Genomic DNA, 26863 nt, shown 5'->3' on the forward strand with positions numbered 1-26863 from the left:
GCCGCTCCGACGCTCCTTCCTCCCGTCTCCAGATCTACGGCTCTCTGAAAGCAAAAGGCGACGAAACCGTGGGCCACAACGACGCCCAGTTCCCAGACCTGTCAGCCTTCCTCAGCCAGGAGGAGCTGGATAAGAGTGTGAACTTGGCCTGCCAGGCCATCGGACACGAGACCCGCGAGGAGAGAGGCGACTAAAGGCCGCTGTGACGTCAGGAACCGCCGCCAACAGTGACGCCACCAAACCACAGTTTCTTTATCCACCGTTGCTCCGGTCTCAAACCACTTACCTGCGTCTTCATCCGCCAGGTTCACACCTGACAGGAAGACGCACAACAGGCAGAGGTGGGTAGAGTAGCCCAGTTAGAGTAGCATATTTTTACTCAAGTAAAAGTAAACAGTTGCACCGGTACACTGCAAAAACAATATTATCGAGTACTTTTCTGTAGTTTCTAGTACAACAATCTTATCACATTTGAAATAAGACAAAACTAACTTTTAAGTATCTTTCTACCAAGATGTGGGAGTTTGTTTTAAGTCAATAATTTCTTAATATTGGTGAAAAAGTTCTAGTTCCACAAGCAAATTGACGATCAACTTGCCCTGCGCCGTTACCTAGCAACGCTGGCCAAGGCCAGCCCGTTACCTAGCAACCCAGTTCTAGTTCCACTGGAAGATTATTTCACGTGGTAAAAATGTTATAAATTAAATAATCTGCCAATAGTTACCTAGCAACGCTGGCCAAGGCCAGCCCGTTACCTAGCAACCCAGTTCTAGTTCCACTGGAAGATTATTTCACGTGGTAAAAATGTTATAAATTAAATAATCTGCCAATAGAGGTAGCACTTTTCATCAACATCAGGGATTATTTAAAACAAGCTCCTATGCCTTGCTCATAAATTACTTTAAAGTTAGTACACTTGAATTATTACAAAACTAAGATATTTGCACTAGAAACTAGACCAACAATAGTTCGTAAGATTAGGTGGATTTGCATTGTGGTAAAAAGTCTACTCAAGTACTGAGTAATTGATCAATTATCAGTTATTTAAAATTTAAAAATAACATAATCAGACAGAACAAAATAACTGGAAATCTTTGTATTTTAAGAACCAAAATGACTAATTTGTATAACAAAAAATAACAAATCAGGCCAATAAATGTTTTTTCAAATCAGTTTCTTTCAATAAAAAACTTATGAGACTTTAACAAAAACTGCAGATGTGTCTGGTGAACTTTTGGTTAAAACATATAGTTTTACTTTTAGTGGGTAGAAAATCCAGAAATTTTACTAAAGTAAGAGTAGAAATACTTAATAATAAAATTATTAAGTTACTCCAACAGTATTTTACTGTTGGAGTAAAATACTCCAACAGTACATTTTTTTCAAAAAAGTTAGTACAGAAAACATAACTGAGTAAATTACCCTAGAAACTACCCAACTCTGCTCTCTGGTTACCTAGCAACAACTTGCTTGGTCTTAAGCAGTTTCAAGTTCCCCCAACTTCAGTTACCCAGCCAAAATAGTAAAAATACTCTGAAAAATTGATGAAGTAAATGTAACTAGTTGCTGCATAATTCTGACAACAGGCAAGACAACATGACGAGGAACAATCTGGACGCCAACGAAGGATTTGACGACACCAACAGTCCGGCGAAAAGCTCCCCGTACGGTCCGGAGACCCAGTCCAAGAAAGAGTTCCTCAACAAGGCGGCGGACTTCATTGAGGAACTCTCTTCCCTCTTCAAGGCCAACAGCTCCAAGCGGGTCCGACCGAGAGCTTGCAAGGCCCACCGGACCAGGATCCAGAGCAAAACCCAAACGGACGATGCGGTTTATCCCATCAGCCCTGACAACAGGGAGCGCACCGCCATGCCGTGGAGGCGGAGCAGGAGACACCCGGCCCGGTGACGGCCCGGCAGGACCCAGGGAGCGGGCGATTGGAGTTTCAGGACTGCACGGTTCCTAAAGAGGAGCAGTTTGACTGCGTCGTTTCTCAGGAAAAGGAGGATCTTAATGAAAGCCTGGCGCAGAGTCCGAATCACACGGAGCCGGCGACTGAACCTCCACATTTCATCCTGAAGTTGAAGAGCAGGGAGGTTCCTGAAGGCACCAAGGTCCAGCTGGACTGCATCGTGAGGGGACATCCTGTCCCTGAAGTCCGGTAAGAAAAAATAATCGGCTTAAAGGGGCAGCATTAAGTGTTTCCAGGTGCATAGTGCCATATTATAGCATAATTAACTGTTATCTTCAATTGTTATATATCAAATATGACATAAAAGAAATTTGACATTATAATTTAACCCCTTATTTGCTGCTGGCTAGTCTGATGGAGCCCCGTGGGGGAGGAGCTGCGCCTCGAAGGCGGGGCTAGGTCCTTCCAGGCCTTTTGCTCAGCTGAATGGTTGCCATAAAGGATTTCTCAAACATGCATGAAAGAATCACAGCAACAGTCCAGCAACACAAAGGACCCAGAAAGTATTCAGTTGGTTCTAGAGGGTAACTTTTAGGTTCCAGAAACATAAATTCTAAGTTCTGGAAAGGTCCTAACAGGTCCAGAAGTTGGAAACTGAAACAAATCTTGAATCAGTTTTAATTATTTTTTCCGTATCAAATCTTTTTTTTTTTTTTTTTCAGTTTTAAAAAAATACATATTTTCAAGAAACTATGGCCCTGATGTAGCTCCTTATTATTCGGCTTTGTGCAACTTGTCAAATCTCCCATCAAAGAGAGAAACTGAGAATGTTTTACTGAAACTTTCAGAACCGTGTGAAGAACTGACACACATATCTTCCTCTGCCAGCTATCAAATAATCACTGAACGGATTTGGAGTTAGGAAGGAGGATGCTGTTTGTTCCTGGGCCATCCTGATGATGGCCAGCAGCTGGTCCTGGTTCTGAATGGTGTGTGTGTGTGTGTGTGTGTGTGTGTGTGTGTGTGTGTGTGTGTGTGTGTGTGTGTGTGTGTGTGTGCGTGCGTGCGTGCGTGTGTGTGTGTGTGTGTGTGTGTGTGTGTGTGTGTGTGTGTGTGTGTGTGTGTGTGTGTGCGTGTGTGTGTGGGTGTGTGCGCACAGGGATTTACTCCATTAACTCTGGGGTTCAGCACCAAGAAACAATCAGGAAGTGACGGGGATTCGGCTCACGGCGGGCCTTCGACCACTGGAGAAAAAATGAGGCTGTGATGTGAACAGCTGCATGACTGAACACTCAGTTTACCAGAGGAAGTACTGGAAGACAGTACTTAAAGAGACAGTAATCATTCTCTAGCTAAACTTATGATATTGAGGACATTATTAATTAAATATATTATATATCAATTCTCATTATTGTGACATTTAGCAAATGGAAATAATTTTGGTAATTCAAACTGACCTAAAACAAGAAAAGTCTGGTCTAATTTAACTCTAGGCAAAGAGAGAAAAAAAAGGTACATGAGTTTTTTTTTAATTTGGTGTAAGTAAACTTCTGGTCCCAGAAATTGATCAGTAATCATCTCTGATCCACCCTGGGAGGTATTCACATGCCCATAACGACACTACATAGTGACAGTTTTAATAAATATGGAAGAAAAACGGTAATGCTTAGTTTGGATGTTTAGCAGTGATGTGTGTTTTTTTTTTCCTTTAACGGTTTCATTTGAAATTCTAATACAACCATGAAGAGACTCCGGCGTGAACAGTCTACAACCCCGAAGTCATCCAAGTTCACAGACGACATGCAAGACGCCGTGTGTACCGAAGTAAATATGGAGTCCTAAAGCCGTCATCCAATCAGAGGTGATAAATTCTGAACATTTTTACCGTTCTCAATTTTTCTAGTGTTCACATTTCTTCTATCTGCTTCCTGCTTCATCTGTTGCAACATTTCAGTGATGCAAATTTGGGATGACATGAGTCATAACCATTCAGAGCAAGGACTACATTTTCCATTCATAGAGCACACAATCCCTGAACTTTTATTTTATGAACTTTTATTCTTCTGCTCGTGTTCCTGAGGTGCTACAGAAGCTAGAGAACGAAAGACTAGAGGATATCCTTTATCCAGGAGGGCTTAGGTCTTCGTAAATCTTACTTTGTTTAATTTTATAAGAAAATGTGATGTCAATGTGGCCAACTGAGTGCTAATACTGAGTAACCTGCGACATGAAGAGAATATGTGTGTGTGTTAAAAAAAACAAACAAATGGAAAAACATGTCATTATCTACATGAACTGAAAGAAAAACATGTCATACATTGGATTTTCATGCAAAATACCTTTGCGATCCCAAAACATCAGTTCTTGACTTTTTCTTCATTATTTTTAAACAAAAAGTACTTGCCACATCTAGGCCAACATACTATGTATCGAAACAAGTTATAGTTGGGTAAAGACATCAAGAATTCAAGTCAAAAAAGTTTGTAGTGAGATCCTCAAGTCAAATCTAAAGTCATTAAATTTGTGACTGGAGTCTGACTCGATTCAAGTCTCGGTGGTTTGAGTTCACACCTCTGTGAAGCACACAAGAGAAAATATTCCGTGTGAAAAACAATGAGCCCAAACTTATTGTGGAAAAACTTTATTAGACAGAGAGCTGGTAGATGAGTCTTTAAGGTCAGAGCTGTACATTTAATACCAAGACCCGTATTAAAACACTGCAATATTATGACCCAAATGCTTCAGACTAATCTGCATGATCTAAAACAGCAGAGTTCCCTCAGCCAGGAGCTGCAACAAGGTAAGATCAAGGTCAAAGGATTCATCTGATAGCATCAAGGTAAGATCAAGGTCAAAGGATTCATCTTTACAGCCAGCAGAGAACCAGTATATGAAGAAAGGCCAAGGTGACATAACAAATAACTCACCGGATGCTCAGTATACAGATACAGGCAGTTTTAAACCCTTTCTATTGAGGAAACCAGGTCAAATTGCCGAGGTTGATGCTAATGTTTTTTGTTTTGTGCGTCAGTGCCACAAGCCTGCCACTAGATGGCACCAACGTGCAGTTTTGATAAAGAGAATAAGCTCTACTGCAAGAGTCTGTCAATATTTAAACTTCCTATGTTCCCATGGAAATACAGTCACTGGCACATCCATTATCTATCTATCTATAATGCTGTTCCCCTTAACAACCTGACCATTGACAAAAACTGGAGGTGGCCGGCGGGAGCCTGGTGGCGACTCCTGTCTGTAATAAGATTTGAACTTCTGAAATTAATAACACAAAATAACTCTCTTGACAGATTAGTTTATATAACTCACCATTGCCCTATCCACTTGAAACTTGCGTCCTCTACCAGAGGACAGAAAACATTAAGGTTCTGCGCAGTATTTAATCACTCAATCAAATTTATTTGTATACCACATGTCAGCAGCAAGGCGGTTCAGGGTGCCGTTTCTAGGACTGCACTCTTGCAGCTGGATATCTGGAGATCTGAGGTTGTGACCCCAGACTAAGGGTTACAGCTCTCAGTGCACACATGACTACTGAAGCCTTGACTCTACACAACTTTTTGGTTTCCTTTTTGATCTCTTGGTATTAAATTGACTTTCTTGTGTTCCTTTTTCTTGAGGGTCGTCTATAACTAATGCTCTACTTTCTGCTTTGTCTACCACCACAATATCTGACTGGTTCTCCAACACCTGTTTATTGGTTTGGATCTGGAAATCGGCTTAGGCTTATATTTTTCCACCTCTCTCACTGGTGCTGCCCTTAATCCGAACTTGCAAAAGAGTTTCCTGTGAAACCAGGTTAAGGTCCAACACACTGGAACCAAATGTCTGAATTATCTTCTCAGCGTCCAAAGAAGTTCTACAGAGTCCTGCCAATGATCTGCCAATGAACCTCTAGGAGTTGGCGTCAGACGTGGGAACTATCCGTCCCATATCATTACACCACCACCACGAAGCATGAACCAGTAATACAAAGCAGAATGGATCCATCCAGTATACAGCTCACCTTAAATTCTGCTTCAAAGTTTGACGTGTTGTGCATTTAGAGATGATAACTTGATTGTAGCACATGGTGGTTTGAGATACTGCTGTCTTTCATTTCTCTGTCCAGCCTCCTCTGACCTCTGACCTGACAACGGCCACTCACTGGACATTTTTTCCTCTTTTTTTGGACTGTTTTCTGTAAACCTGATACAGATCAGCACTTCCTGAAACATATTGCATAACACTCCCACTATGTTTGCGTTCACAACTGTACAGTGGAAAAATAACCCCATCCCCCGACTCTGCATGCTGTCGCAGCAGATGGAGCTGCGTGTCTTTATTTGCTGTAAATCTGACAGACAGCTGACTGTGAAGCCTTCTGGCACTGCTTCACTAATTAAGTTTACTTTCAAACCTACTGGGTCTTCTGGGAATAACCGACCTGTTCAAGACAGTCAGCACAATGAGCCTTGTCAGTCAGCCTTCATACAAGCAACAACTCATCAAACGTTTGGCGTCAGACTGTGTGAAGCACAGCAGCCTTGGTTTGAATGATTAAATACGACTTCTACTTCTAAGTCATATTTCCATATCCATATTTGACTGTGTTGAACTACCAGTTCTCTGATCAGGCAGAGCAAAATCCGGAGATGTGAAATAGATGAAATGAGTCCGAACAGATCCGTTGTTGGAGCTCAGAGGAAATGCAGTCAGCTTTCAGATAATGAAGTTCTCATCAGAGGGATCTGTGGTCTCATTTACAGTCCAGTCACGGTAAAAAGTAAATAAGCCCCTAAAAGCTAAAAGGGTTTTACATTAATAGCCCCACATGAAGAGCAACGCGTGGTGTAAACACTGAGGATATTTACTTACCACAATGCAGAAGCTTTGTTTGACATACGACATCCACCTTTACAGCTGGCAGAGCAAATGATGGAGGAAGTTGAAATCAGGCTCTGTGGATCTGGTTCTCTTGGAACTGATAATCAGCAGCAGATTTAGCATTTTTCAGACAGGAGGTCAGAATGCAAAATTAGAAGTATCCTGTCCGTGAGAGGAGCTGAAATACGACTTCTACATTTGTTACCTCAAGGCTGGACTACCATAATTCTTTTCTACCAGGAAGTCTGTACACTGTAGCATGCAGCTTAAAACCTTCAGCTGATCCAAAATAATGAAACAAATGTCATAAGGAAAAAGAGAGATCATACTTCTCACATTTTAACTCCCAGTTTTCATCTATAAAGCAGACTTAGGTTTAAAACTTTCCTTTTTGATCAAGCTGGCTTAGCTTATCCTGAACTATTTCTGTAGTCATGCTGCTATGGACTTATGCTTCTGGAGGACAAATTGACAACTTCTTCTACTGCTCTACATTTCTGCAGTTTGCTGTTATTCCACCTTTATGCTCTCTGACGGTATGTTTAAGGTGGCTGTCCTCGTTGTCCTGCTGCAAGGTGAAGCTCCATTCTAGTCTCAAGCAGGTCTCCTTCCAGGACTGTCGGACATTTAGCTTCATCCATCTTAAGGACCAGGTTCGGTGAGCCTCGGCTAACAGATTGGGAGACTACAGCTCGGTCTGAAGAGCCTCAATTTCAGATTTATCTTCAGTTCCAGCTGCCCACTACTTCTTATGCCAACTTTCAGCAGGATAATGGACCGTGTCACGCAGGATAAATCTTCTCCATCTGCTTTCAATGAGTTCAAGGGACTCCAACGGCCTCAACCAATCAGATCTCATCCAAAAGAACACCTTCAGGATGTGGTGGAACATTGTGGATGCGTGTGGCCCACAGACGTTCTTTATATTCACTCAAACATTGTAGGTTTCCATTCTGAACAATGGAGGATTTTTAATCTCCTAGTGGTGCTTTTGGCTCTGCTCTGTGGGAGTTGGTGAGTGGTTGTATTCATGATGTAGCGAGTAAATACAACTACAGCCAGAAATGCAACATGTCATCCCTGAGCAACCTTTCAAATGTTTTAGCTCGTTTTAATAATTCATTTTTCTGACAGTGCACAGTTTGCAGACTGAATGGAGTTAGTTTGTAACTGTTAAGCTCTATAGTTGTTGGCTCCCTAATCAGCCCAAATATGCCAAAAGCATTATGCAGAAATATGGATTTGCTTAGTCCCTTTATGCCTTTAATTTTACTACCATATATTTTATTTTTTGGAAGCGTACCTCTACCACTGCAGTACCTCACACAGAAAGCAGGTGGCACTGTCATCCCATGCTATATCCCTCAGTAGTCTACAGTGAACACTACAGTTTTCTTTCTTTGTGGTTAGATTTTGTGTTGTATGGACAAAACCTTCCTACCATCACTCTCAACATTAGAGGCGGCAACTGCAAAGAAAGCGCCAACTTGCCTCGTCGCATCGTTAGATTAAAACACGCCAGCGTACACAGTCGCTCTCGCTTCAAATCTTTAATGACATCAAATCTTCATAGAAATTCAAACAGTTTTGTGATCAGCCGATCTCGTCTCCCACAGAGAGTCCGTACGATCACACGTGACACTTCTGAGGTCTTTTCCTCTGTCAGGAAATTCAGTCTCTCTCCTCTGTGTATTAGTACATCTGGCTATGCTGGCGAACGCGAGGATGTGGGCTGAACCTGCATGAGCACATCCATAGTCTGGCAGTGGGAAACCCGGCTTACCCTGACCCTTCTTCAGGTCAACAGTTGATGTCGAATCTTCTCTTGAGTGAAAAGGTCAAGGCCTTGCACTTTTCAACAACTACTCTCTGTTGGATTTCTCAGTGAGCTGTCATGCTTTTTTTTGTTTGTTTTGTTTTGTGACCCGGCTTGTCAAAGAGTCACTTGGTCCACTATCTTCAGCCGATCCGTTCCTGCTTCCTCCTGAGAATGAGCTGCAAACCTTCGTCCCCCTCAAACCCAAGGGAGACGCAGTCATTCAAGAGTCTACCCACCATCATCTGGGGAGGTACTCCTGTGGAAGACCACTAAAGTTCCTGCTCTGAAGCGCCTGGTCAACCGTGAGAATGAAGGAGTCGATCATGCGCCTCATGTCAGGAGTGAACGGGTCAAAGGCGGGCCTCTGGGCCCCGGGACGCTTGAAGTGGCCGTCCTGGTTGCTCTGCGCGCACAGCAGCCTCTCCTCGGTGATGGAGACGTTTAGGAAAGCGGCGACCAGTCGCAGCTGGGGTAGCAGGGCTCTCTGCAGCTCCTCGTAGTGCACCACCAGGAGGCGCTGTCCAAACTTCAGCCAGCTGAGAGCGTGGGAGGCCCACCAGGGGGCGTAGCTGGAGACAAACTCTGGCCACTCTGCAGATAGAAGCAGGGAGGATAGATGGTTATTTCCTGGTAATTACTAGGTTATATTTTAATGTGCCCTCATCAGAAGGATCTTCTTACATTAATGTTTAAAAACAAAGAGCTCAAAGTCTGGTGATTAGCAGAGAAGGAATTATCCTGGAGAGTGGGCAGAACTGAGTGGGTGGGTGTTTGAGTTTCAGTTTGTTTGAAGAGGCAGAAAGGAAGCAGAACACAAGCTGGCTAATGCACAAAAACACTTTAATCAATAGCAATCGTGTTATTAAATCATCACTCCTCCTAATATCAATTTCAACTCTTTTTTTAGGGACTAAATGGTCTATAAAGATAAAAATTATTCAGTCTAGCAGATGGAGAATAATATGAATGTCAACCATGCACGCACGCACACACACACACACACACACACACACACACACACACACACACACACACACACACACACACACACACACACACACACACTCATGGCTCAGGTCATTTTGGAGGGACCAGTAAACCTAACAGTCATGTTTTTGGTCTGTGGGAGGAACCTGGAAAACACGCAGACACAGAACCTTCTTTCTCCAAGCCGGCCCCCACCTCTTCAGGACGTACCCCGCCTCAAACGCAACGACTGCTGGAGATGAGCACCAGACGGATGAATGGATGAGGTGGATACCGGTGAGTCCTGTGTCATTCTAACTGTTAGGCATCCTGATGCGATCAGCTTGTGGAACTGCTATCGCAAAGGAATGACTCTACGGGCAACTCTGGTCAAGAGATCTACCATTAAAAAATATTAAGATCAAAACATCCTCTAACAGCAGAGGACTGTTGTGAGATTTCAAAGCGTAAACTCCAAGCACTGAGCAAACTAGAATGAGTCAACATCATTCAGGACTTGATTCAGAAGTTCATATCACGACCATCAAGACCTTAAAATATATGTTGTTTATTGGTCTATGGTTTAAGACGGACATCAGTTTAGTTTAAGACAGCTAATCCCAAACACATCAGTTTGGCTTTAGCTGTTTTATCTGACAAACTTTGACCCAACCAGCCCGCTCCTGCACACCGGTTGTATAGTTGATCCGTGTTCAGTGGTTCTGAATGTTGGTGCATTTCTGAAATATTGCTGAGGAGGACTTTTATTTCACAAACGTCCTGTTTGAACTCTTTGAGAAGGAAAACTCCTTGACCTGTTGAGCAAAGAACCCTTAAGAAGGTAACAAGATTGTGTGAATGTGTGAGTGACCGTGAAGGTTTGCCTCACTGTAAATAAAGGGAATGCGTGACAATAGAATCCTTCAGCAGAGCCGTAAAGCACTCGACCTTGAGGCGCATCGTTACCTTTGCTGTCCCACTGCGCCTCGGTGGCGTGGCCCAGATGTCCGGCACACTTGCGATTGAATTCAGCTATCAGAGAGCGGTAAGGGTTTCGAATCAGCAAGATGGCCGAATCGAACATCTCGATTTCTTTCTGGCCACTTTCGTGCGTCTTCACACAGACGCTGCGGCCGCTCTTCCAGTAATCCTTCTCCCCTTTGAAGCCTGGGACGGGAGAAGAAAATCGATCAGACAATAACGCGACTCAGAGAAACATTGCAGCTGCTCCGTTCCCCTCGGCCGCGCTCTTTCCTACCTCTGTTGTAGAGACTGCCGTCGAAGTAGAAGCTGCCGGTGTAGTATCCAGTCACGAGCTCAATCAGGTGTCGGACCCAGGTGTTGCCCGCGCCCGGAAAACTGGAGAGCGCCACCAGGGAGGAGGATCTCTGAGGCAGAAACATTCTCTCTTTGCACCTGGAGTCTGCAAGAAAACGTTATTTTCTTTTATTCGGCGAACTGTCAGCCGTGTTCCCGGCAGATGAGCGTCATTGAGGAAGCTGAGAGACCAAAATGGAGTCATTTCAAGGACAACTTAGACACAAAAGCTGGTGCGACACCAACTGCAGCGCGACTGTGAGAACTCTGAAATGGTTCTGAGTCGAGATTTCAGGAAATATGGAGAGGGAAAAGGGGCTTTCAAGTGTAATTTCCTACTCTGTCATTCACCAATTGGCGTTCCCCAGAGAAACCAACGCAGGGTTCAGACACAGTGTCACGGTATGCACTGCTTTTATCACAGGCTACTCTCCTCAGATAAAACAGAGGGTTGAGCTTTCGCTGAGCGGCGTGATTATCAAAAAAGAAAACATTCAGCTAATTATTACGCTGCATGAACGTTTCAGCTCCTTTCTCTGCTCACCCCACAGCCGCCCAACATGCGTGAGACTCTCACCGAGGACGGGGGTGTGATACACCTGGTAGTGGCCGCTCTCCGGCGGGGCCGTGGACGCGGATGTTGCCGTGCGGTTCGGGGCGCCGCTGTCTGCGCACCGCTGCTCGTCCGACTGCTGGTTGATGTCGAAGAGAGACGACGTCCAGGTGCAGAAACAGTGGGGTCTCTTCAACACAGCCAGGGGGAGCTCCTGAAACATCCACAATTACAAATGAATCGTCAAATTTTTAAACATTGATGTTTATTTTTTCTGTTTTTTTTTGCATTCTCTCGTGTTACAGGCTTTTCTTTGAATTTTATGAGAGTGGACGACAAATAAACAGACATACATTTCAACATTTTTACAGATGAAAATCTGAAAAGTACGGCTTGGATTTTAACTCAACCTGCCTGGAGGCCCAGAGAAGTGAGTCATTTTAATTAAATAAATAAATAAAATACACACATTATATATATATATATTAATAGATGTAGATGTGTAATTTATTGTCCCCAAGGGAAACTTTGTCTTAAACATTGTACGCTAAGCAAAGCTGCATTTATAATTTAATACACTACAAGCAATAAAAGTCATGTAAACACCACAGTAAAATCATAAACACATATTGCACAATAGGCAAAAAAACACGAACTGCAAATTCTCTACATGTCTCTGTCTAGTAGTAGGGAGCAGTGGAGAAATGATAAGCAGAGTTGGGTTTGAAAATAATATCTAAGCCTACCAAAGTGCAGCCGCCTGAACCGTCAGGTCGGTCAAAGAGAGCAATAATGTGGGAAGCGGCTAAAAGGTCCGTGGTCACTCTGGAGGAGCAGCAGAGATCCACAGCGGAGGTCAAAATGTATTCGTCAAAAAACAGGTAGTTGGGGGCACATCTCTCCCAATTACTCCATCATCACAATGAAACATGATGGCAGAATGAAGCTGCTGTTCAGCAGGGATGCTGGCAGCTGATTGGAGGATGGAGAGAGCTCAATATAGAATAGGAGGCTTAGTTAGCAGCAGGGTCAGTCAAAGTCTACAGCTAAATCCAAAAGGACATCTTTGGCAACATTTGGACGCTGATATTCTCCATCTTACTCAGAGCTTGAGCGACACTGCGTAGAATAATCTTTACAGCTGGTTGAGACCCAAACAGATTTTTGATCTGCAGGTTAAAAAAGTGAGAAACTACTTATATGAGACACTGACTCCTCTGACTCTTTATGTTCCAGTCGGTCTCATCGCATCTCCAATCAAACCCTTCATTTTTCCTCGTGACGTGTTTTCTCACTCTTCCAGCTCCAGAAGGTGAGAACTTCCAGTGCCGAGGCTCGGAGATGCTGCGGGGATCTTCTTCTCACTCCGGTTATGCATGCCTGCACTCACACTACGCGGCGAGAATTAATCACGCTGCTGTCAACAGCATGCTGCTTTCCTGTTTCTCCCCCACCCCCCACCTCCCCTTTTCTTTTTTTTCTTTTTTTTCAGTTTTTCAGCAGAGCTGAAGCCGCTAAGCCTTTGGAGCAGAACTCAGAGAATTCTCATTAAAAGCACATTAAAGCTTTAATATTCAGCAGAATTCAAAGAGCCGTGTTCTCCCACATGTGATCCGGCAGCCCTCTGAGCTGGCCTCCTCTGTTCCACTGCTGGGTGCGCTAAATTAATCATCAAGCCTATCCCTTTTCCCGAGCCGGGAAGCCAACCTTATCGGTGCACGTCTCGATGCAGGACTGAGCGGTGAGGTTGGGCTGAACGGAGTGGATGGGGAAGGCGCCGACGGTGCCGTTCGTCAGCTTGAAGCAGCCGCGGTGGTGAACGTTTCTGACTGGAGGGGAAGCAGAAACACACGACAAGAGAAGGGGGAGGGGAGGGAGTAAATAGCTGTGTGTACGAGTTGCTGAACAACAACAAGCTGAAATAGAAATTTCTCTTCACAGGGCAATTTATTTATTTATTTTTTTCTCGCTGTGACAAGATTCCATGAGCAGACTTTCAGAAACAGGAAGGGGAGACTCTGATCTGTCTGCTGAATCTCTGCAGACTGAGTAACACATTCACAGCTCGGCTGCTGATCTCCGGAGAGATTGATGCTTCCAATCGGGAATGCTAACGCCGTTTATGATTATGATTATTTACAGCAGTTGCCCTTGCCCGGGTCAGGAAGGAAGTGCACGTCTTTATGGAACTAATATTGCAAGATTAAATCATGGGGCATGAAGTAGCACACACACCTCAAAAACTCTTCGCCGTTTTCACACAATAAACCCCCCACAGACCTTCATGTTTTTATTTAGATTCTATGCGTATTTTGATAAAAGATTCACGTTGAATCTTTTATTCTATGTCCATTATGCTTGTTTTTATACGTAAAAAGGATAAAGTACCAAACAATTATGAAGAGGAAGAAAAACTACATGCTACATAAAATGTTAAAAAGGCTCAATATTGACGTTTTCAGTCTTCGTGGAAGAAGACATATTCCATGAAAATGAAAAATAAATAAATTAGGGTAGAAATGATTCTGAGCAAATCATCTCATCCCATGAAAAATGGTGGTGGCAGCATCATGCTGTGGTGAACAAGCTAGCTTCTCAAAGATGGTGGCAAGATGGATGTACTGCAAAAAAAGAAACAAAAAAACCACAAAATCTTACCAAATATTAATTTTGTCTGGTTTCTAATCCAAATACCTCAGTACACTTGAAATAAGACATTTCAGCGATACATAAGAAAGAGCCTGTTTTAAGCCAACAATTCCTTAAACGTTTTAAGTCAATCACTGGCAGATTGTTTCTTTTTATAACAAGCTATTTTTCTTGTGTTATAAGTGAAATAATGTGCCAGTGAAACTAGAATCTTTTATTCATCTGTACCTGCCTCCGTAGATCATCTTCTCTATTCGTAGCGTCTTTGTGCTCCCTGGGAAACATTAGGGCCACATTTATTTGTGTCCACAAACTTCTGCTCAAGTCAAACAGAAGTGCAAGGTTTAGATTTTGAACTAAACTGTGAGTTTCAGAAACATAAACCTACAGCACGTTTTATTAGCTATGTCCAAGAGTTTAGTAAACGAGTGTTTTTAAGTTAACGTTTAAAAAAAACTGAGAAAAACAGATTTTTCTATCTTGTGTTGCAACGTGAGGGAGATGGAAGTGTGTTACAGGGCTCTTGTGTGCAATGCCAAGTGAATATTTATTTAAAACAATAATGAGTTTGCAATGGTTGAGGATAAACTCTTCACATATTGCTTGACTTCTGATAAAAAAAAAATTTTTAATTCAGTGAGTCTTTTTAAAATGCTTCATCAGAGATTTTGTTGATAACTTCAGTTGTTTTAACTTGATACTGTGAAAGTAATACAGAAATGTCAACTAGGTGAGGATAGTTTACTTGCACAATGCGGAATAATTATTTGTCTTCAGTTACAGTGTTAACACAGCTCTTAATTCAAGATTAATTAGCAATGGGAACTTAAAAAAAACAATGTTTAGACGACTTCTTTGTTGCTGTTAAATCAACTTGAACTTTATTTCTGAATTAAAACCAAAACAATGAAATAAAAGTGAAAAAGAAGAACATCCCGGTTGTCACTTTGTTATTTTATCGACGATTTCATTATCAAAACTTATTTTTCTTACTTCAATATAAACCTGTTTCTAGCTGTGATGCCGTGAAGAACTTTGGTTTGCTGAGCTTGTTGTTAATCTGCTTCAATAATAAACTTTTAATTGAGCTGAAATAAAGGCAGAATCATTTTGTTGAATGGATGAAGTCAGTTTGAAAGACTTCTTTATGACGGTCTCTGGGAGACAAAGACCGTTTTGCGATTTGTTTTTATTTTTGAAAAAAATATATATGTTGTTTTTAAGTAAATGATAGAAGTAGAAATGACGTGAGAGCCCAATGATAGGAGCCAAGCTATTCGTTTTCTTCTGCAAACAGAAATCAGCAGCAGCGGCTCACTTGAATAAACAGAAAGTTGGTTTAAAAACTTGAACCTCAGACTATTTCTAATCTTGCCTCAGGCTGCACCACACACGCAGATGTCTTACTTTCAGGTTTTTCGGTGCGCTCCTTGGACATCACCGTGAAAAAGCAGCCAGCATTTACAACGACCGCGCTTACAAGTGTGGCTCGGAAAGAGACGGCAGCGGCTTGATGCTCTCTGCATTTGCAGCCGCAGCGGAGATGATGACAGCTCCCAGACGGCCGTCTCACTAATACGGAGAGCTTTCTGGAACGTGGCGCTCCCAGGTGTGCATCAGACACATATAATGACTGTCAGAGCAGTGATGGAGGGTCCTGTCACCTATCCGCCAGGGTAAAAAAAAAAAAAAAAAAAGTGGACATTTTCAGCCTCAGTGCAGGCTGGGATGTTAAAAAAAATTGATTCCAAATATATATATTTTAAAAGATTATTGTTTTAAGCTGCAGAAGGCAGGTTTATTTTGAGCGTCCCAGCTCTTCTGCACACGGCTCATCCAGACTGGACAGATGGAGCTACTCTGCATCGGTTCTTTTCACCATCCTTATCGGCTCCTACCGTTTTTGTGTGCTGCAATACAAATCTTTTTAGTGTGGCTTGCAAATTAAAACCATTGTTTCAAAATTTGCATCTTCCATTTGGTCGTAAGATACTACAATAAAGATTTCACTGCAAAAACACACAATCTTACCAAGTATTTTTAATCTAGTTTCTAGGGAAAATATCTTATTGGACTTTATAAGTGCTTTTTATCCTTTTTCTTTTTTACAGAAGTTGAACCAAAACATGCTAAAACTCTGCCACTTGATGAATTTTGGGTAGAGCATATTTACAGGCAAAGGTTCGTTTTATATAGCAAAATGCAAATATATATTTTTAACAGTTTCAGCCTAATCCCAGCAATGAATGTGTTCTTTGACAAAATTTGTCTTTTTTTTGTCTGTAGCTAAGATATTTCCCTGTTATATTAACTGACTTCAAACTATGTTTGATGTTATAAAATTGCTAATTATTGTGCAGATAATGAAATATACTGAGTTAAGCCCCCACACTCTAAGACTTTCACACGTGTTTAAATGCCAGGTCAGATCATCGGTCTTTATGCTTGGCTGCCTGTGCAACAGTGTGACATAACTCAGGGAAATTAAATCAGATTTAATCCCTACAAACAAAATCATCATGACGTCAAAACCCTGTGTCATGGTGCCAGCTCTACATCAAAAACACACACATGAAAATTGAAAAAAAGCACACTCACACACATACACACACGCACACACACACACACACACACACACACACACACACACACACACACACACACACACCTACACGCACACACATACACACACACACACACACACACACACAGACCAATTTCTTGGTCTGAAAGATGTCTGAAAGCCTTAAAATAAATTCCCCCTTTACTGCAGTAGCAGCAAAATGTCACACTGAGAAATTCAGAAAAAAAATCCAACAATTAATGTGTGTACATTTACTTAGTGGGGAAAAATATAGCATGTTGTTTAAAAGAATACATAACAAAATCAGTGGTGGTGCGACAATTGGCAAATTTAAATGTTTAAAAGTTTAGTTCCAGGATCTATTCATCTATTTTACCATCTTCTACTGGGACTGGAACTGTCTGCCATGGCCCACTATGGAGCATGGTGGAGGACCTGTGATGCTGTGGGATTGAGTCTCCTTCAAATGTAAGAACTGCTGAAGAACTGGAAATTGGTAATCAAGGGGGTAGAACAACAGGAAAATGATTCAAAACATCTGGCCAAATCAGAGAAGGTTTACAGATTCAGTTCTGGTTTGTATGAATTTCTCAAACATGCATGAAAGAATACATATATTAAACTAACACAGTTTGAAATATGAAGATTGCAATAAGTATACAAGGCTCAATAGACACGAATAGAGAAATAAAATCAGATACGGTCTGAGGAATTTCTACCCAACAGGATTTCTCAGACCAGATGTGCTGCGTATGTTTTCACGTCGACAGCTTGCGTCCCTTCCTATAGCTTCAGAATGAAACTGGTCCTGCTACTTTCTGCTCTCGCCCGCATTAATAGCAGAGCACTGTGCTCCCTGAGGGGAGTTGACTCACATTTTCTGTGACCTGGCAGCTGCTCCTCCACCTTGTAAATGGAGAGACGGCCCACGCCGCCACAGGGAGACCCCCTCTCGCCCCGGCACACCAGGCTGCAGTCCTCCTCCGGAGCCTGCGGGCTGCTGATCCGGTTCCCACAGTGACATTCAGCGCCGTACTCCAGGCCGGCAAACTGGTATCCACTAACCACACACACACACACGGACGCAGTTATTTCCCTAGCCAAAGGCATTTCATAACCTCAGACTGTTCCCCTCAGGCTAAGTCATCCCACAGGAGAACATTAGGTAAGATTTCACACTTATCATTTAATTCAGACGTCGCTGTAATAAATATATCACGTCCCCTGAGATGGTTGTCAGTGTTTCTGCTCATGTTCTCGTCTGACTGCGTAATGTCCTCTTCTGCATGAGCTGCAGTCACCTCTGATCTGCGCCCCGTGACTCATCCTCCTTGGTCTACTTTCATCCTTCCTCTCCTTGGGAAAGCAGAGCCCTCGTGAAAACTGACCTTTTCATCTGCTTCCTTTAAAGCTTCCTCGTAAATTGCCTTGCCTTTTTTTTTTTTTTTTTTTTTACTTTAGTTCATCTCTGTAATTGGCCCACTCAGGTACACACAGCCTGACCGCTTCCTTTGCGGACTCCGGGTTGCTTGGCCAGAAACGTGACGACCGACTCTGAGGGTGTTTTCACACTTGATAATCAGGTATTCTGATTATATTTGTTCAGCTGGCGCAGTTTAAAACCAACCCCTTTGAAAAACCTGCTCACCTCCTCACATATGGTGGCGCTGCACCAAGAACCACCTAAGTAAACGTCGCAAAACCCTCTGAAGAAGACACCGAGCGCAGCTGCCTTCTTCGCAAAATGAAAACGAAAATGGCGCGGCCTTTAGCAGCTCTTGTCTTTGGTAAAATGTCACGAGCCACTTCTCCCTCTAGCGTCAGACTCTTGCGTTTGTTTTGGTTGTTTTTACCCAGAATGCCCTTCTCTATAGTCCGCTTTCCTGCTTTTTGCTGTGATTTAGAACAGTAATACAAATAATTCAGAGAGGTCATTCCTCGACTTTGCCTTTGAAGGTGGCTCCAGGTTTGTTTGAAGGTCATGCGGCGCCGCGCGCGCTGACCCCTCTCCCCCTCCCTTGGCTCATTTTCAAAGTAGCAGAGCTTCAGAGGAAGCATTTCTAAAGACTGATATGTTCTCTCTAACAGCAGCGGTCGGCTCATTAGGCTTCCCACAGTAACAGACCGAGCCCAGTACCCCCAACCCCTCTCGTTTTTCTTTTTTTTTTAAATTCCCCCAGACACCTGGCTGGAGACACAGCAGTCATTCATGGTGGAGACAGGGATCCTAAAGCTTTCCTCACACAACGGGCCCTCTGTGGGCCGCTCCACAGGGATTACCTTTCCGAGCAGGTGTCCTGACACAGGGAGCTGGTCATTTTGCGCAGGTCATAAAGCATGGTTCCGCCCAGGGCCCGATCGCTGGCGTTATGGAGGAAGCAGCCCATGTAGGTTCCTGCATGGGTCAAAAATAAAAGCAAACAAAGCTCAGTCAGAAGGAAGTATTTAAAGCCACAGCAGTCAGAGTATGTTGTTTTTTTTTTTAAGGGAATTATTTATTTTTTTTACTCAATTTTTATCTGGTTCTCTGCACATCCTCTCAACTAAAGACTGAATTCAACATGCAAAGGAATCTAATAAAATACAGAAATGCTCCTGCAACAACGGGCACCGAACTGAGTTAAGTTGAAATAAGTTAAAACAATTTGTAGATTTGTTCCCAGATGTTTTGGTTTCCGAACCACAAAATGACCACAGAGTCGACTTGTGAGTCCGAGTGATGGATGATGACACAAGCATTCATTTCAGCTCAGTTACTCATGAACAGGTGTGAAACGTTGATACAGAAATCATCAGCACTGTAAACGCAGAATAAAATGATTAGAAAAGCATTCAAAACTTATCTATAATTCAATTCAGTTATATTTAATTTAATTTTAAAAAAACTTTCCTTTTTTGTTTTACTCAAATCCAAGTGGGTTCAAAGACTCGGTGGATGCTGATGCTGCGGAAAGAAGGAGCTCCACTAGCAGTCAGTCTTACAACGAATCTGAAGACACCTCTGACTAAAGACTGTTACAGCATGACAGCCTTAAGAGCAGAGATGATATTTCACTAGAGCACATCCTGCATGAGAGACCCATTTGTTTTCCTCTTTGTATCGCTCTCTGCCTCCACCACCTGCAGATTCATCTCCTTTGCTTTTGCTCACATTCAAGATAAGATGATTTTTCAATTGATCCACCAAAGTCAACCGGAGTCATCGTTCAGTTTTTAACGTTCCCGTTGTCCCACAGTTTATGTCTTTTTATTTTAGTTTAATCTAATTCCATTTAAAGGAAGACAGGTGAGGACCTGAGAAGATTTAATGGTGAAAATGAGTGAGACTTCACCTTTTCATTTTTTTCTCCCCCAGCTGTGTTGGAAAGTGGTTTAATTCTCAATGCTTTGACTGCTCAGCAATGCCCCCTGCTGATCAAAAGCTGAAGGCAGCAGCAGGTTGCACAATATATGGGCTGGCGGTACTCTCTTGTTGCATGTGTTGCTTAGTGAGGAGCTGAAAAACACACCCGCCTGTCTATTTCTGTGTATTTTAAGCGTGTGTGACTGAAGGAAGAGACATGGACTGAAGGCAGCATCGATTAGGAAACATCTCTCCTCCACTTTCACTCATTATGGGATTTATCTTTAGATCGAGTGAACTCCAAACCCTTACTTAAATAATGTATATGTTTTTTGTTTTCATCAGCTTGCTAAAATAAGGCAAAGTCGCTTTAAAGTTAAACGTATTTTCATGAGCAATCATACATTCTGTGCATTTTCAGGGTTGTTGCTGGAAACTAATAATGCGAGAGTTTAGAAAAACGGACCGTTGTTTAGTTTGCTCATTACTGAAGCTCTACTAGAGCAAACCTACACAGAGCCGCTGCACTTCAACAAGCTTAATATGCACATTTTGAGTAAATAGGACCTAAATATAACACGTGTCACCCCAGATGAACCAGTACTGAGTTTCTGTAGGAAGCAATAGTGGTTATTATTTCTCATTTTAAAATTCTCTTTTTGCTCTTGTTCAGAGCTTCGGCTCAAGTCTTCAATCACCAGTTTTATATCCCCTGTTACCTTGAAACACATCAGAATCTTCCAGAATGTTTTTAGAGAGAGCAGTGTCCCGGACCGGTTGCATTGGCGACCCGATCGTTCATGGATGGATGGTTGTGTTGGAGTTTATTCATTTTTGTGTCTGTGCACCTCCCAGGTTTGTCAACCAGTTTCAGGACCCGACCAGAACCCCTCCGTGTAAATTACCTTGAGAAACAATGAGCTCTGGTTATACATAGAAACAGGCTTTAATGCCGAAAAATTATCAAATGTCAAACAAATACATGTCAAACAAATGGAACAGATACAGAGTTACATTCCCCGTCCAGCGCTGGGGCCACACTGAGCTCACCTTATGGATGCAACCAAGTGAGGCAAGGATTGTAGCTTAGCTTTTTATTCTTCTCTGCAATCTGTACCCTCCCTGAAGGACAGTCTAATCAGTTTCACTCTGTTAACGTTTGACTGGCGCCAGTCACACATAAACATGGTTATATCAGCTGCAGCTTGAAAGCAGACAAAAGAGGATAAAAGAGATAGAGGAAAAAACTGGATGGATGGATGGATGGATGGATGGATGGATGGATGGATGGATGGATGGATGGATGGATGGATGGATGGATGGATGGATGGATGGATGGATGGATGGATGGATGGATGGATGGATGGATGGATGGATGGATGGATGGATGGATGAGGAGCATTGTTGCCTCACTTCACATGAACATTGCATGTGATGATTGGCTGAAGGTGGAGTTTCACAAAGAGCAGCAGCTTCTTAAAGAGACAGAGGCCCAACTTCAAGGTGTCAAATCAAAGTTATTTTGATGTACAGCTCTGGAAGAAATGAAGAGCCCACTGCACTGAACCCCAAAGAGGACCTCACAGTTATTCCACCAAATATTGATTTCTGAAATCTTCCTGAGTTAAAACATCAATATTGTTGTTTCTAAATGAATATGAACTTGTTTTTTCTTTGCACTATTTGAGTTCTGAAAGCACTGCTTTTTTTTTTTTTTTGTCATTTTCACCATTTCTCATTTCCTGTAAAAAAAATACAGAATTTTTGATTGGTATTTCAGAGACGTGTTGTCAGCAGTTCATAGAATAAAAGAACAATGCTCATTTTACTCAAACATAAACCTATAAAAAGTAAAATCTGAAAAACTGATCATTTTAAGTGATTTGTTATTTTTGTTTGCCAAAGCTACACATACAGCATTTTTGTACTGACTGAATGTAACATAGTTTCTTGACTGTGCTATAAACTGTTTCAGTCCCGGACCCCTGAGTTAAGAGTTGAGCCCCTATCACTGACACGCACTCTAAAATACACAGTTCGCTGCACTGCGGAGCTGCGAGGCCAAAGCAGCCTTTGTTCCCGCTCAATCATAATAACTGTCCAGCATGTACTGTCAGCCCTAATACTGGCATTATCTGTGTCATGTATGACTGACAAGAGGCAATCATCCTCCCAGTATTCCAGTTATTCTTAATTCTAATTATTTTCCTGGAACGAGCTGCCCATGCAGAAAGAAAGCAGCAACAAATAATGTTCTTTGTCAGGCTAATACGATGCGCTGACAAGATTAAGGCAGCGTATAAAACGTCGCCTGAATTCGGTCTTTGATGTTATCTTTGCTGCATCATCCGCCACTCGGCTGACACATAAAAGCACTCTGGAAAAAAAAAACCAAAAAAACAGCTCCTGTCACTAGAGCAGCATATGCATTGCTTTTGTCTTCAGACTTCAATTACATTTTTCCCTGAGGACTACAACTGGTATATTTTTAAGTTCTGTGCTAAAAGTTATTTCACAAATCGTATATTCTGAAGGGATTTGTATTGAGTTTCTGTTGCGTAGAGTGCATGGAAACATACCCTCCAGGTGAGCTCTTTGCTTTAAATTACCATTCCTAGATGAAGCTTGCATAGAACAACAGCTTACAGGTTTCAGTGAAACTGAGACTTACTGTTGAAGTTTTCTTCCAGCACGGACTAGACTGTCACCGAATACTTAAAGCTGGACTTAAAGGGCAATATTTGGTAAAAATCATCTTTTTCCAGCTTTATATTGTGTAATGTTTTTCCCTCAAGGCGACATACTTGGAGCGTCGCCTTGATTCTGTCATGAATGACTGTGGCAACCATTCAGCTGTGGGAAACACCTGGATGGACCAAGCACCGTCTTTAATGCACAGCAACTCCCCTTTGACTCCCCCGCTCAGCTCCTTCAGACTAGCCAGCAGCAATTAGCAAACACTTGGTGGAACTGATCTGCTGCTTCTCAGTGCACAGCTAGTAAAGACGTTGTTACAGGGTTAATAGAGGAGCGATGTTATGATGACTTCCTGAAGGCGGAGTTTCAGAAAGAGCAGGAGTTTTTAAAGAGACAAAGGCCCGATTTCAAGGCGTTAAATTACAAAATCAGTCATATTTGATATATAAAGCATTTTTATAACAACTGGAGGTAATACAGTTGGCTGATAGTGCAATAAAATGTCACTATGTGCCTGGAAAATACATAATACAGCTCCTTTAGAACGTGTTGGAAATGAACTACATGCGGCAGGGTTTGCAGACAAGATGGGAGGAAGCTATGGGCCATGAAATCTCTGGCTGTCAACCGTCGGCGTATCGAATAAGTGATTCAATCAGGGCCCGACATTCTTTAAAGCCCATCCTGCCGGGGGGTGCTGGAGCAAAGCTGAGTCACCGGCCGCCTGTGGGCCCTGGAGAGTACCAGCGGAGACCGTCAGGAAGCGCTGTGTGAAGACATTAAACGCAAGGAGCTACCGGAACCAGGCGAACGAAGAGTGTTTGAGGCATCGCCCAAGGTGAGACCCCCCTCCTGTCCCCTTCAGCCGCCCAGAAGGGAAGGTTAGTTCTTTAATCAAAGTGAGGGAGAAGCCCCAGGCGTAGCGGGCTCAGGGCTAATGAAGGGAAGCAGCCTGGATTCATAGACATGATAGAAATGACTGCATGGAGGACTGACATTGCTCGGCCTTTTTAAACACTCAGACAGATGGCTACGCTGAGTCGGTCCCTGCAGGACTGGATGGAGGGAGCTAATGACGGGAGGACAGAGGGAAAAGGCACATGCCTCTGAAAACTGTGAGAGGCCATCAAAACGAATGAGACAGGAACCTATTGTTAAGTAGCTGCTATCTCTCCCAAGAACTAAACAATTTGTAACGGCTATCTCCGTTTCCGTTTTGTAACGGCTATCTCCGTTTCTGTTTTTGCCACAGCTGTAGCAAGTGATACACGTGTACGCTTAGCTGTGTTAAACTTCTGACACCTTGTTCACGTTCCATAGTTTGAGAATCATCCTCGGAAAGCACAAAGATTACTCCTGTACACATTAGACATTTATTACAAACTGATGGACCTTGGAGGGAGCCTGAATTTGAGCCGCCAAAAGGAGAAAGGAGCATTTCTGTGCTTTGAGAGCCCACAGTTGTGATCAGATGTTTTATATATTGCCTACAGTTATTCACCATGGGCATAAATGGCTTTAACAATACTTTCATTCAACAAGGAAGTTTGTTTCTGGCAAGAAATGTGACATGACACGCGTCTCTCAAAATAATGTAAAATCTCTAGCAATTGTATGTTTTTTTTTATTTGCATTTTATTTTTTAGAAAATGTCACTTTGAAAATGAATGTTTTATTGCTTCTAAAAATTATACATGGTCAACATAATTTGACTTCCTTGAAAAAGCTTTGATGAGACTGTTATAGCTAAAGCTACACAGAAACCGTTTGAAAACGACAAGGTGAATGCTTTGGAGCGGTCCAGTCAAAGCCCAGACCTCAATCACATAGACCTGAAAAGAGCTGTTCAGAGCTGATCCCCATAAAACCTTGGACACGATTCTCTTGCAAAAGAGATTTTTAATCTCAATATAATATTAATACAACTGTGTTGAAAAGATAGAAAACTTACTCATTATTCCATCTAGTGATGTACAGGAGTAAGTAAAACAGCATGAAGCCACTGCCTCACCTGGCATTCAGCTAGTATTTTTAGGTTAAATGTCATTGTCATGGAGTCAAATCAGGCTTTTGGACAACTTGGTTCAACTGGATTTTTTTTTCACAGTGCTTGAAAAATCTATGCAGGCTCAAGCATTTGGGCTTTTGTCAAGAGACGATGTGAGATTTGGAAAACAAGATTTGTGTTGAATGGATGTTAAATGACAGCTAAGGCTTGGCTGGGTGCCTCATAAACCTCCTGGTTTTGCATCTAATTATTCCTCTGAGAATTATGAGCACTAAGTGAGGAAAAGCTTAATTACACCATTTTAATGCTGCAACACAATGTATGTAAAACTAGAAGTCATTCTGGTCATTTTGCGTTTTAGATCGACCAAGTCGTCCTTACTGTCAAATCTTAGCTGCCAGAGCCCAAAGCTGCATGTCTTAACATTTAACAAACTGGGAGTAATTTGATAACTAGGATCAACTGGAATGTATGTGCGATAGAATTGATTTTTTTTTTTTGTAAAGAGACTTGAGACAAAATTTTTTGTGACTTGGCGCTATTCAAATAAAATGAACTGAATGAAATTGTTCAAATGCTCAGGCTGTTTTAGTCTCCTTCAAAGCAAACAAAAAAAAATAAAAAATCATTTTGCAAAACTATGTTGCCATTTCGGGTCAAACAGAACAGGCTCTGTAAGCCTGAGCTCACTTGGTAGAGATGAGTTACAGTTTAATCTCCAGCATATGGAAAAATGGTCTGCAATTTTATAAGTTCAGGTTGATTTGTAAATGACTTGTAAATCTATTTTTCATGATCTACCCTGGCCGAGTCAAATGCAGCTGGACACATTTATGAATTGCTGCTCACACCTGCTCATAAGTGTTGTCCCAAACAATCTTATCTCATGTATTCACCTCACTGCGTGTCCTTACAGCATGTCCCAGAGCCATTTTGGAGCCGTAGGTGAGATTATGTTTACGTTGTGTACAAGGTTAAATCATGAGGATGAGCAAACCCAGCTTTAATTTGTTATGCAGGTGATCTAGAAATGCGCCCCCGTCATGGCGGCATGTTGGAGAAACTGTCACATCGGTTCTGATTTATTCTTTTTCTAGACCTGTTTTGGTGGAGACATTACTTGTCGCTGTATGAAAAGAAACGTGGAAGTAAAGTAAAAATTGTAATTGCAGAAAGTAAAAATTTACTTCTAGAGCAATCATGAGTGGATAGAAGTGACAAAAATGTCCTGTAGAGTAGCTTTACATGTTGTTGAACAGCAAAACATAAAGACTACTTTATGTGTTCAGTGTAAACTATAACATAGCATCAATTATTAGCTGAGATCGTGGTACATTAGCTTATAAAGCTACACAGCAGCTGCACTATCTGCAGCATGATGAATAGGCAACTTTGACTTATTTTAATTAAGCTAGCCAAAGAAAATCAGATCCTCAACATAAAACAAGAGCAGAGCTGAACCATTTTCATCCATTAAGTACAAATAACTTGACAAAGAGGGAGATGTTCCTGCCAAACAACACATAGAGCAGCTTTGTTGTTCGCCAGGCTAGGTCCAGTTATTTAATCTGCCAAATTTTCTAAAGAATGAAAGAAGTTGATTGGGGAAAAGAAACGGCTCTTCCCTATTTAATGCTAAGGATTCTAAGCTTTATTCTGTTAGCTCTAAGAACGTAGCAAACAATCAAAGTGGGAGCAGTGAACATAACGGATATGAAAAACGTTTTTAATTTTGATCGGATACTGAGGAAACTGCAGGTAACTGAGGAGGAGGAGTTATTGATTTAATTTCGTCATATAAAGTGGATGTGAGTACATGTGTTGTATTAAGAAAGAGCTCACCAAAGTAAAAACCAGGGTAGAAAATATTTTCAAGAGAACGACTTTATGCTAACAAACAACACCTTGATTGTCAGGCTGCTGACTCACTATAGTGGCATGAACTGTGCTGTGTTTTATTCTTACTGAGGCTTCCAGCCATTATTTTTATTTTGCTAAAAGATGGCCACACACACCCTTGAGGCATCTTTATCAAAAAAGCAATTCATTTTCTCGGCACAGCTGTGGACAGCCACAGATTCTAAGTTTCCAGGAAAAGCTGATTAAATACACCGTTTGTTGCTGTTGCATACTT

The 26863-nt window shown here is 42.1% G+C and overlaps 2 protein-coding genes across 5 annotated transcripts in view; one reads left to right on the forward strand and one right to left on the reverse strand.

Moving 5' to 3' along the window:
• LOC145554857 (myopalladin-like) lies at positions 1-11537 on the forward strand. Of its 3 annotated transcripts, XM_081615642.1 has the most exons (5): positions 1-341; positions 1587-2161; positions 3659-3773; positions 9742-9875; positions 11447-11537. In XM_081615642.1, the coding sequence occupies exon 2, from the start codon at positions 1597-1599 to the stop codon at positions 1906-1908; it is 312 nt and encodes a 103-aa protein (XP_081471768.1). In that variant the 5' UTR covers positions 1-341; positions 1587-1596; the 3' UTR covers positions 1909-2161; positions 3659-3773; positions 9742-9875; positions 11447-11537. The 3 variants fall into 3 exon arrangements, with proteins under 3 accessions (XP_081471768.1, XP_081471769.1, XP_081471766.1); XM_081615643.1 differs by lacking the exon at positions 9742-9875 and having other exon boundaries at positions 11447-11528; XM_081615640.1 differs by lacking the exon at positions 11447-11537 and having other exon boundaries at positions 9742-10538.
• The window catches only part of wscd1b (WSC domain containing 1b), a 23737-nt gene continuing 5202 nt past the window's right edge, over positions 8329-26863 (reverse strand). For both annotated transcript variants that reach the window (XM_081615639.1, XM_017308681.2), the window contains exons 3-9: positions 18962-19076; positions 17557-17741; positions 13156-13277; positions 11473-11662; positions 10837-11001; positions 10545-10745; positions 8329-9203 (exon numbers count right to left, since the gene is read on the reverse strand). In XM_081615639.1, coding sequence (XP_081471765.1) covers positions 8851-9203; positions 10545-10745; positions 10837-11001; positions 11473-11662; positions 13156-13277; positions 17557-17741; positions 18962-19076 — 1331 coding nt within the window. In that variant the 3' untranslated portion in view covers positions 8329-8850. The remainder of the gene's footprint in view (positions 9204-10544; positions 10746-10836; positions 11002-11472; positions 11663-13155; positions 13278-17556; positions 17742-18961; positions 19077-26863) is intronic.

The sequence above is a fragment of the Poecilia reticulata genome, chromosome 14, assembly GCF_904066995.2.
Source record: "Poecilia reticulata chromosome 14, P_reticulata-male-v2, whole genome shotgun sequence".
NCBI lineage: Eukaryota > Metazoa > Chordata > Actinopteri > Cyprinodontiformes > Poeciliidae > Poecilia > Poecilia reticulata.

Excerpts from the sequence above, each read along its gene's own strand:
- LOC145554857 (XM_081615642.1), top strand. The coding sequence starts at position 1,597 with ATGACGAGGAACAATCTGGACGCCAACGAAGGATTTGACGACACCAAC.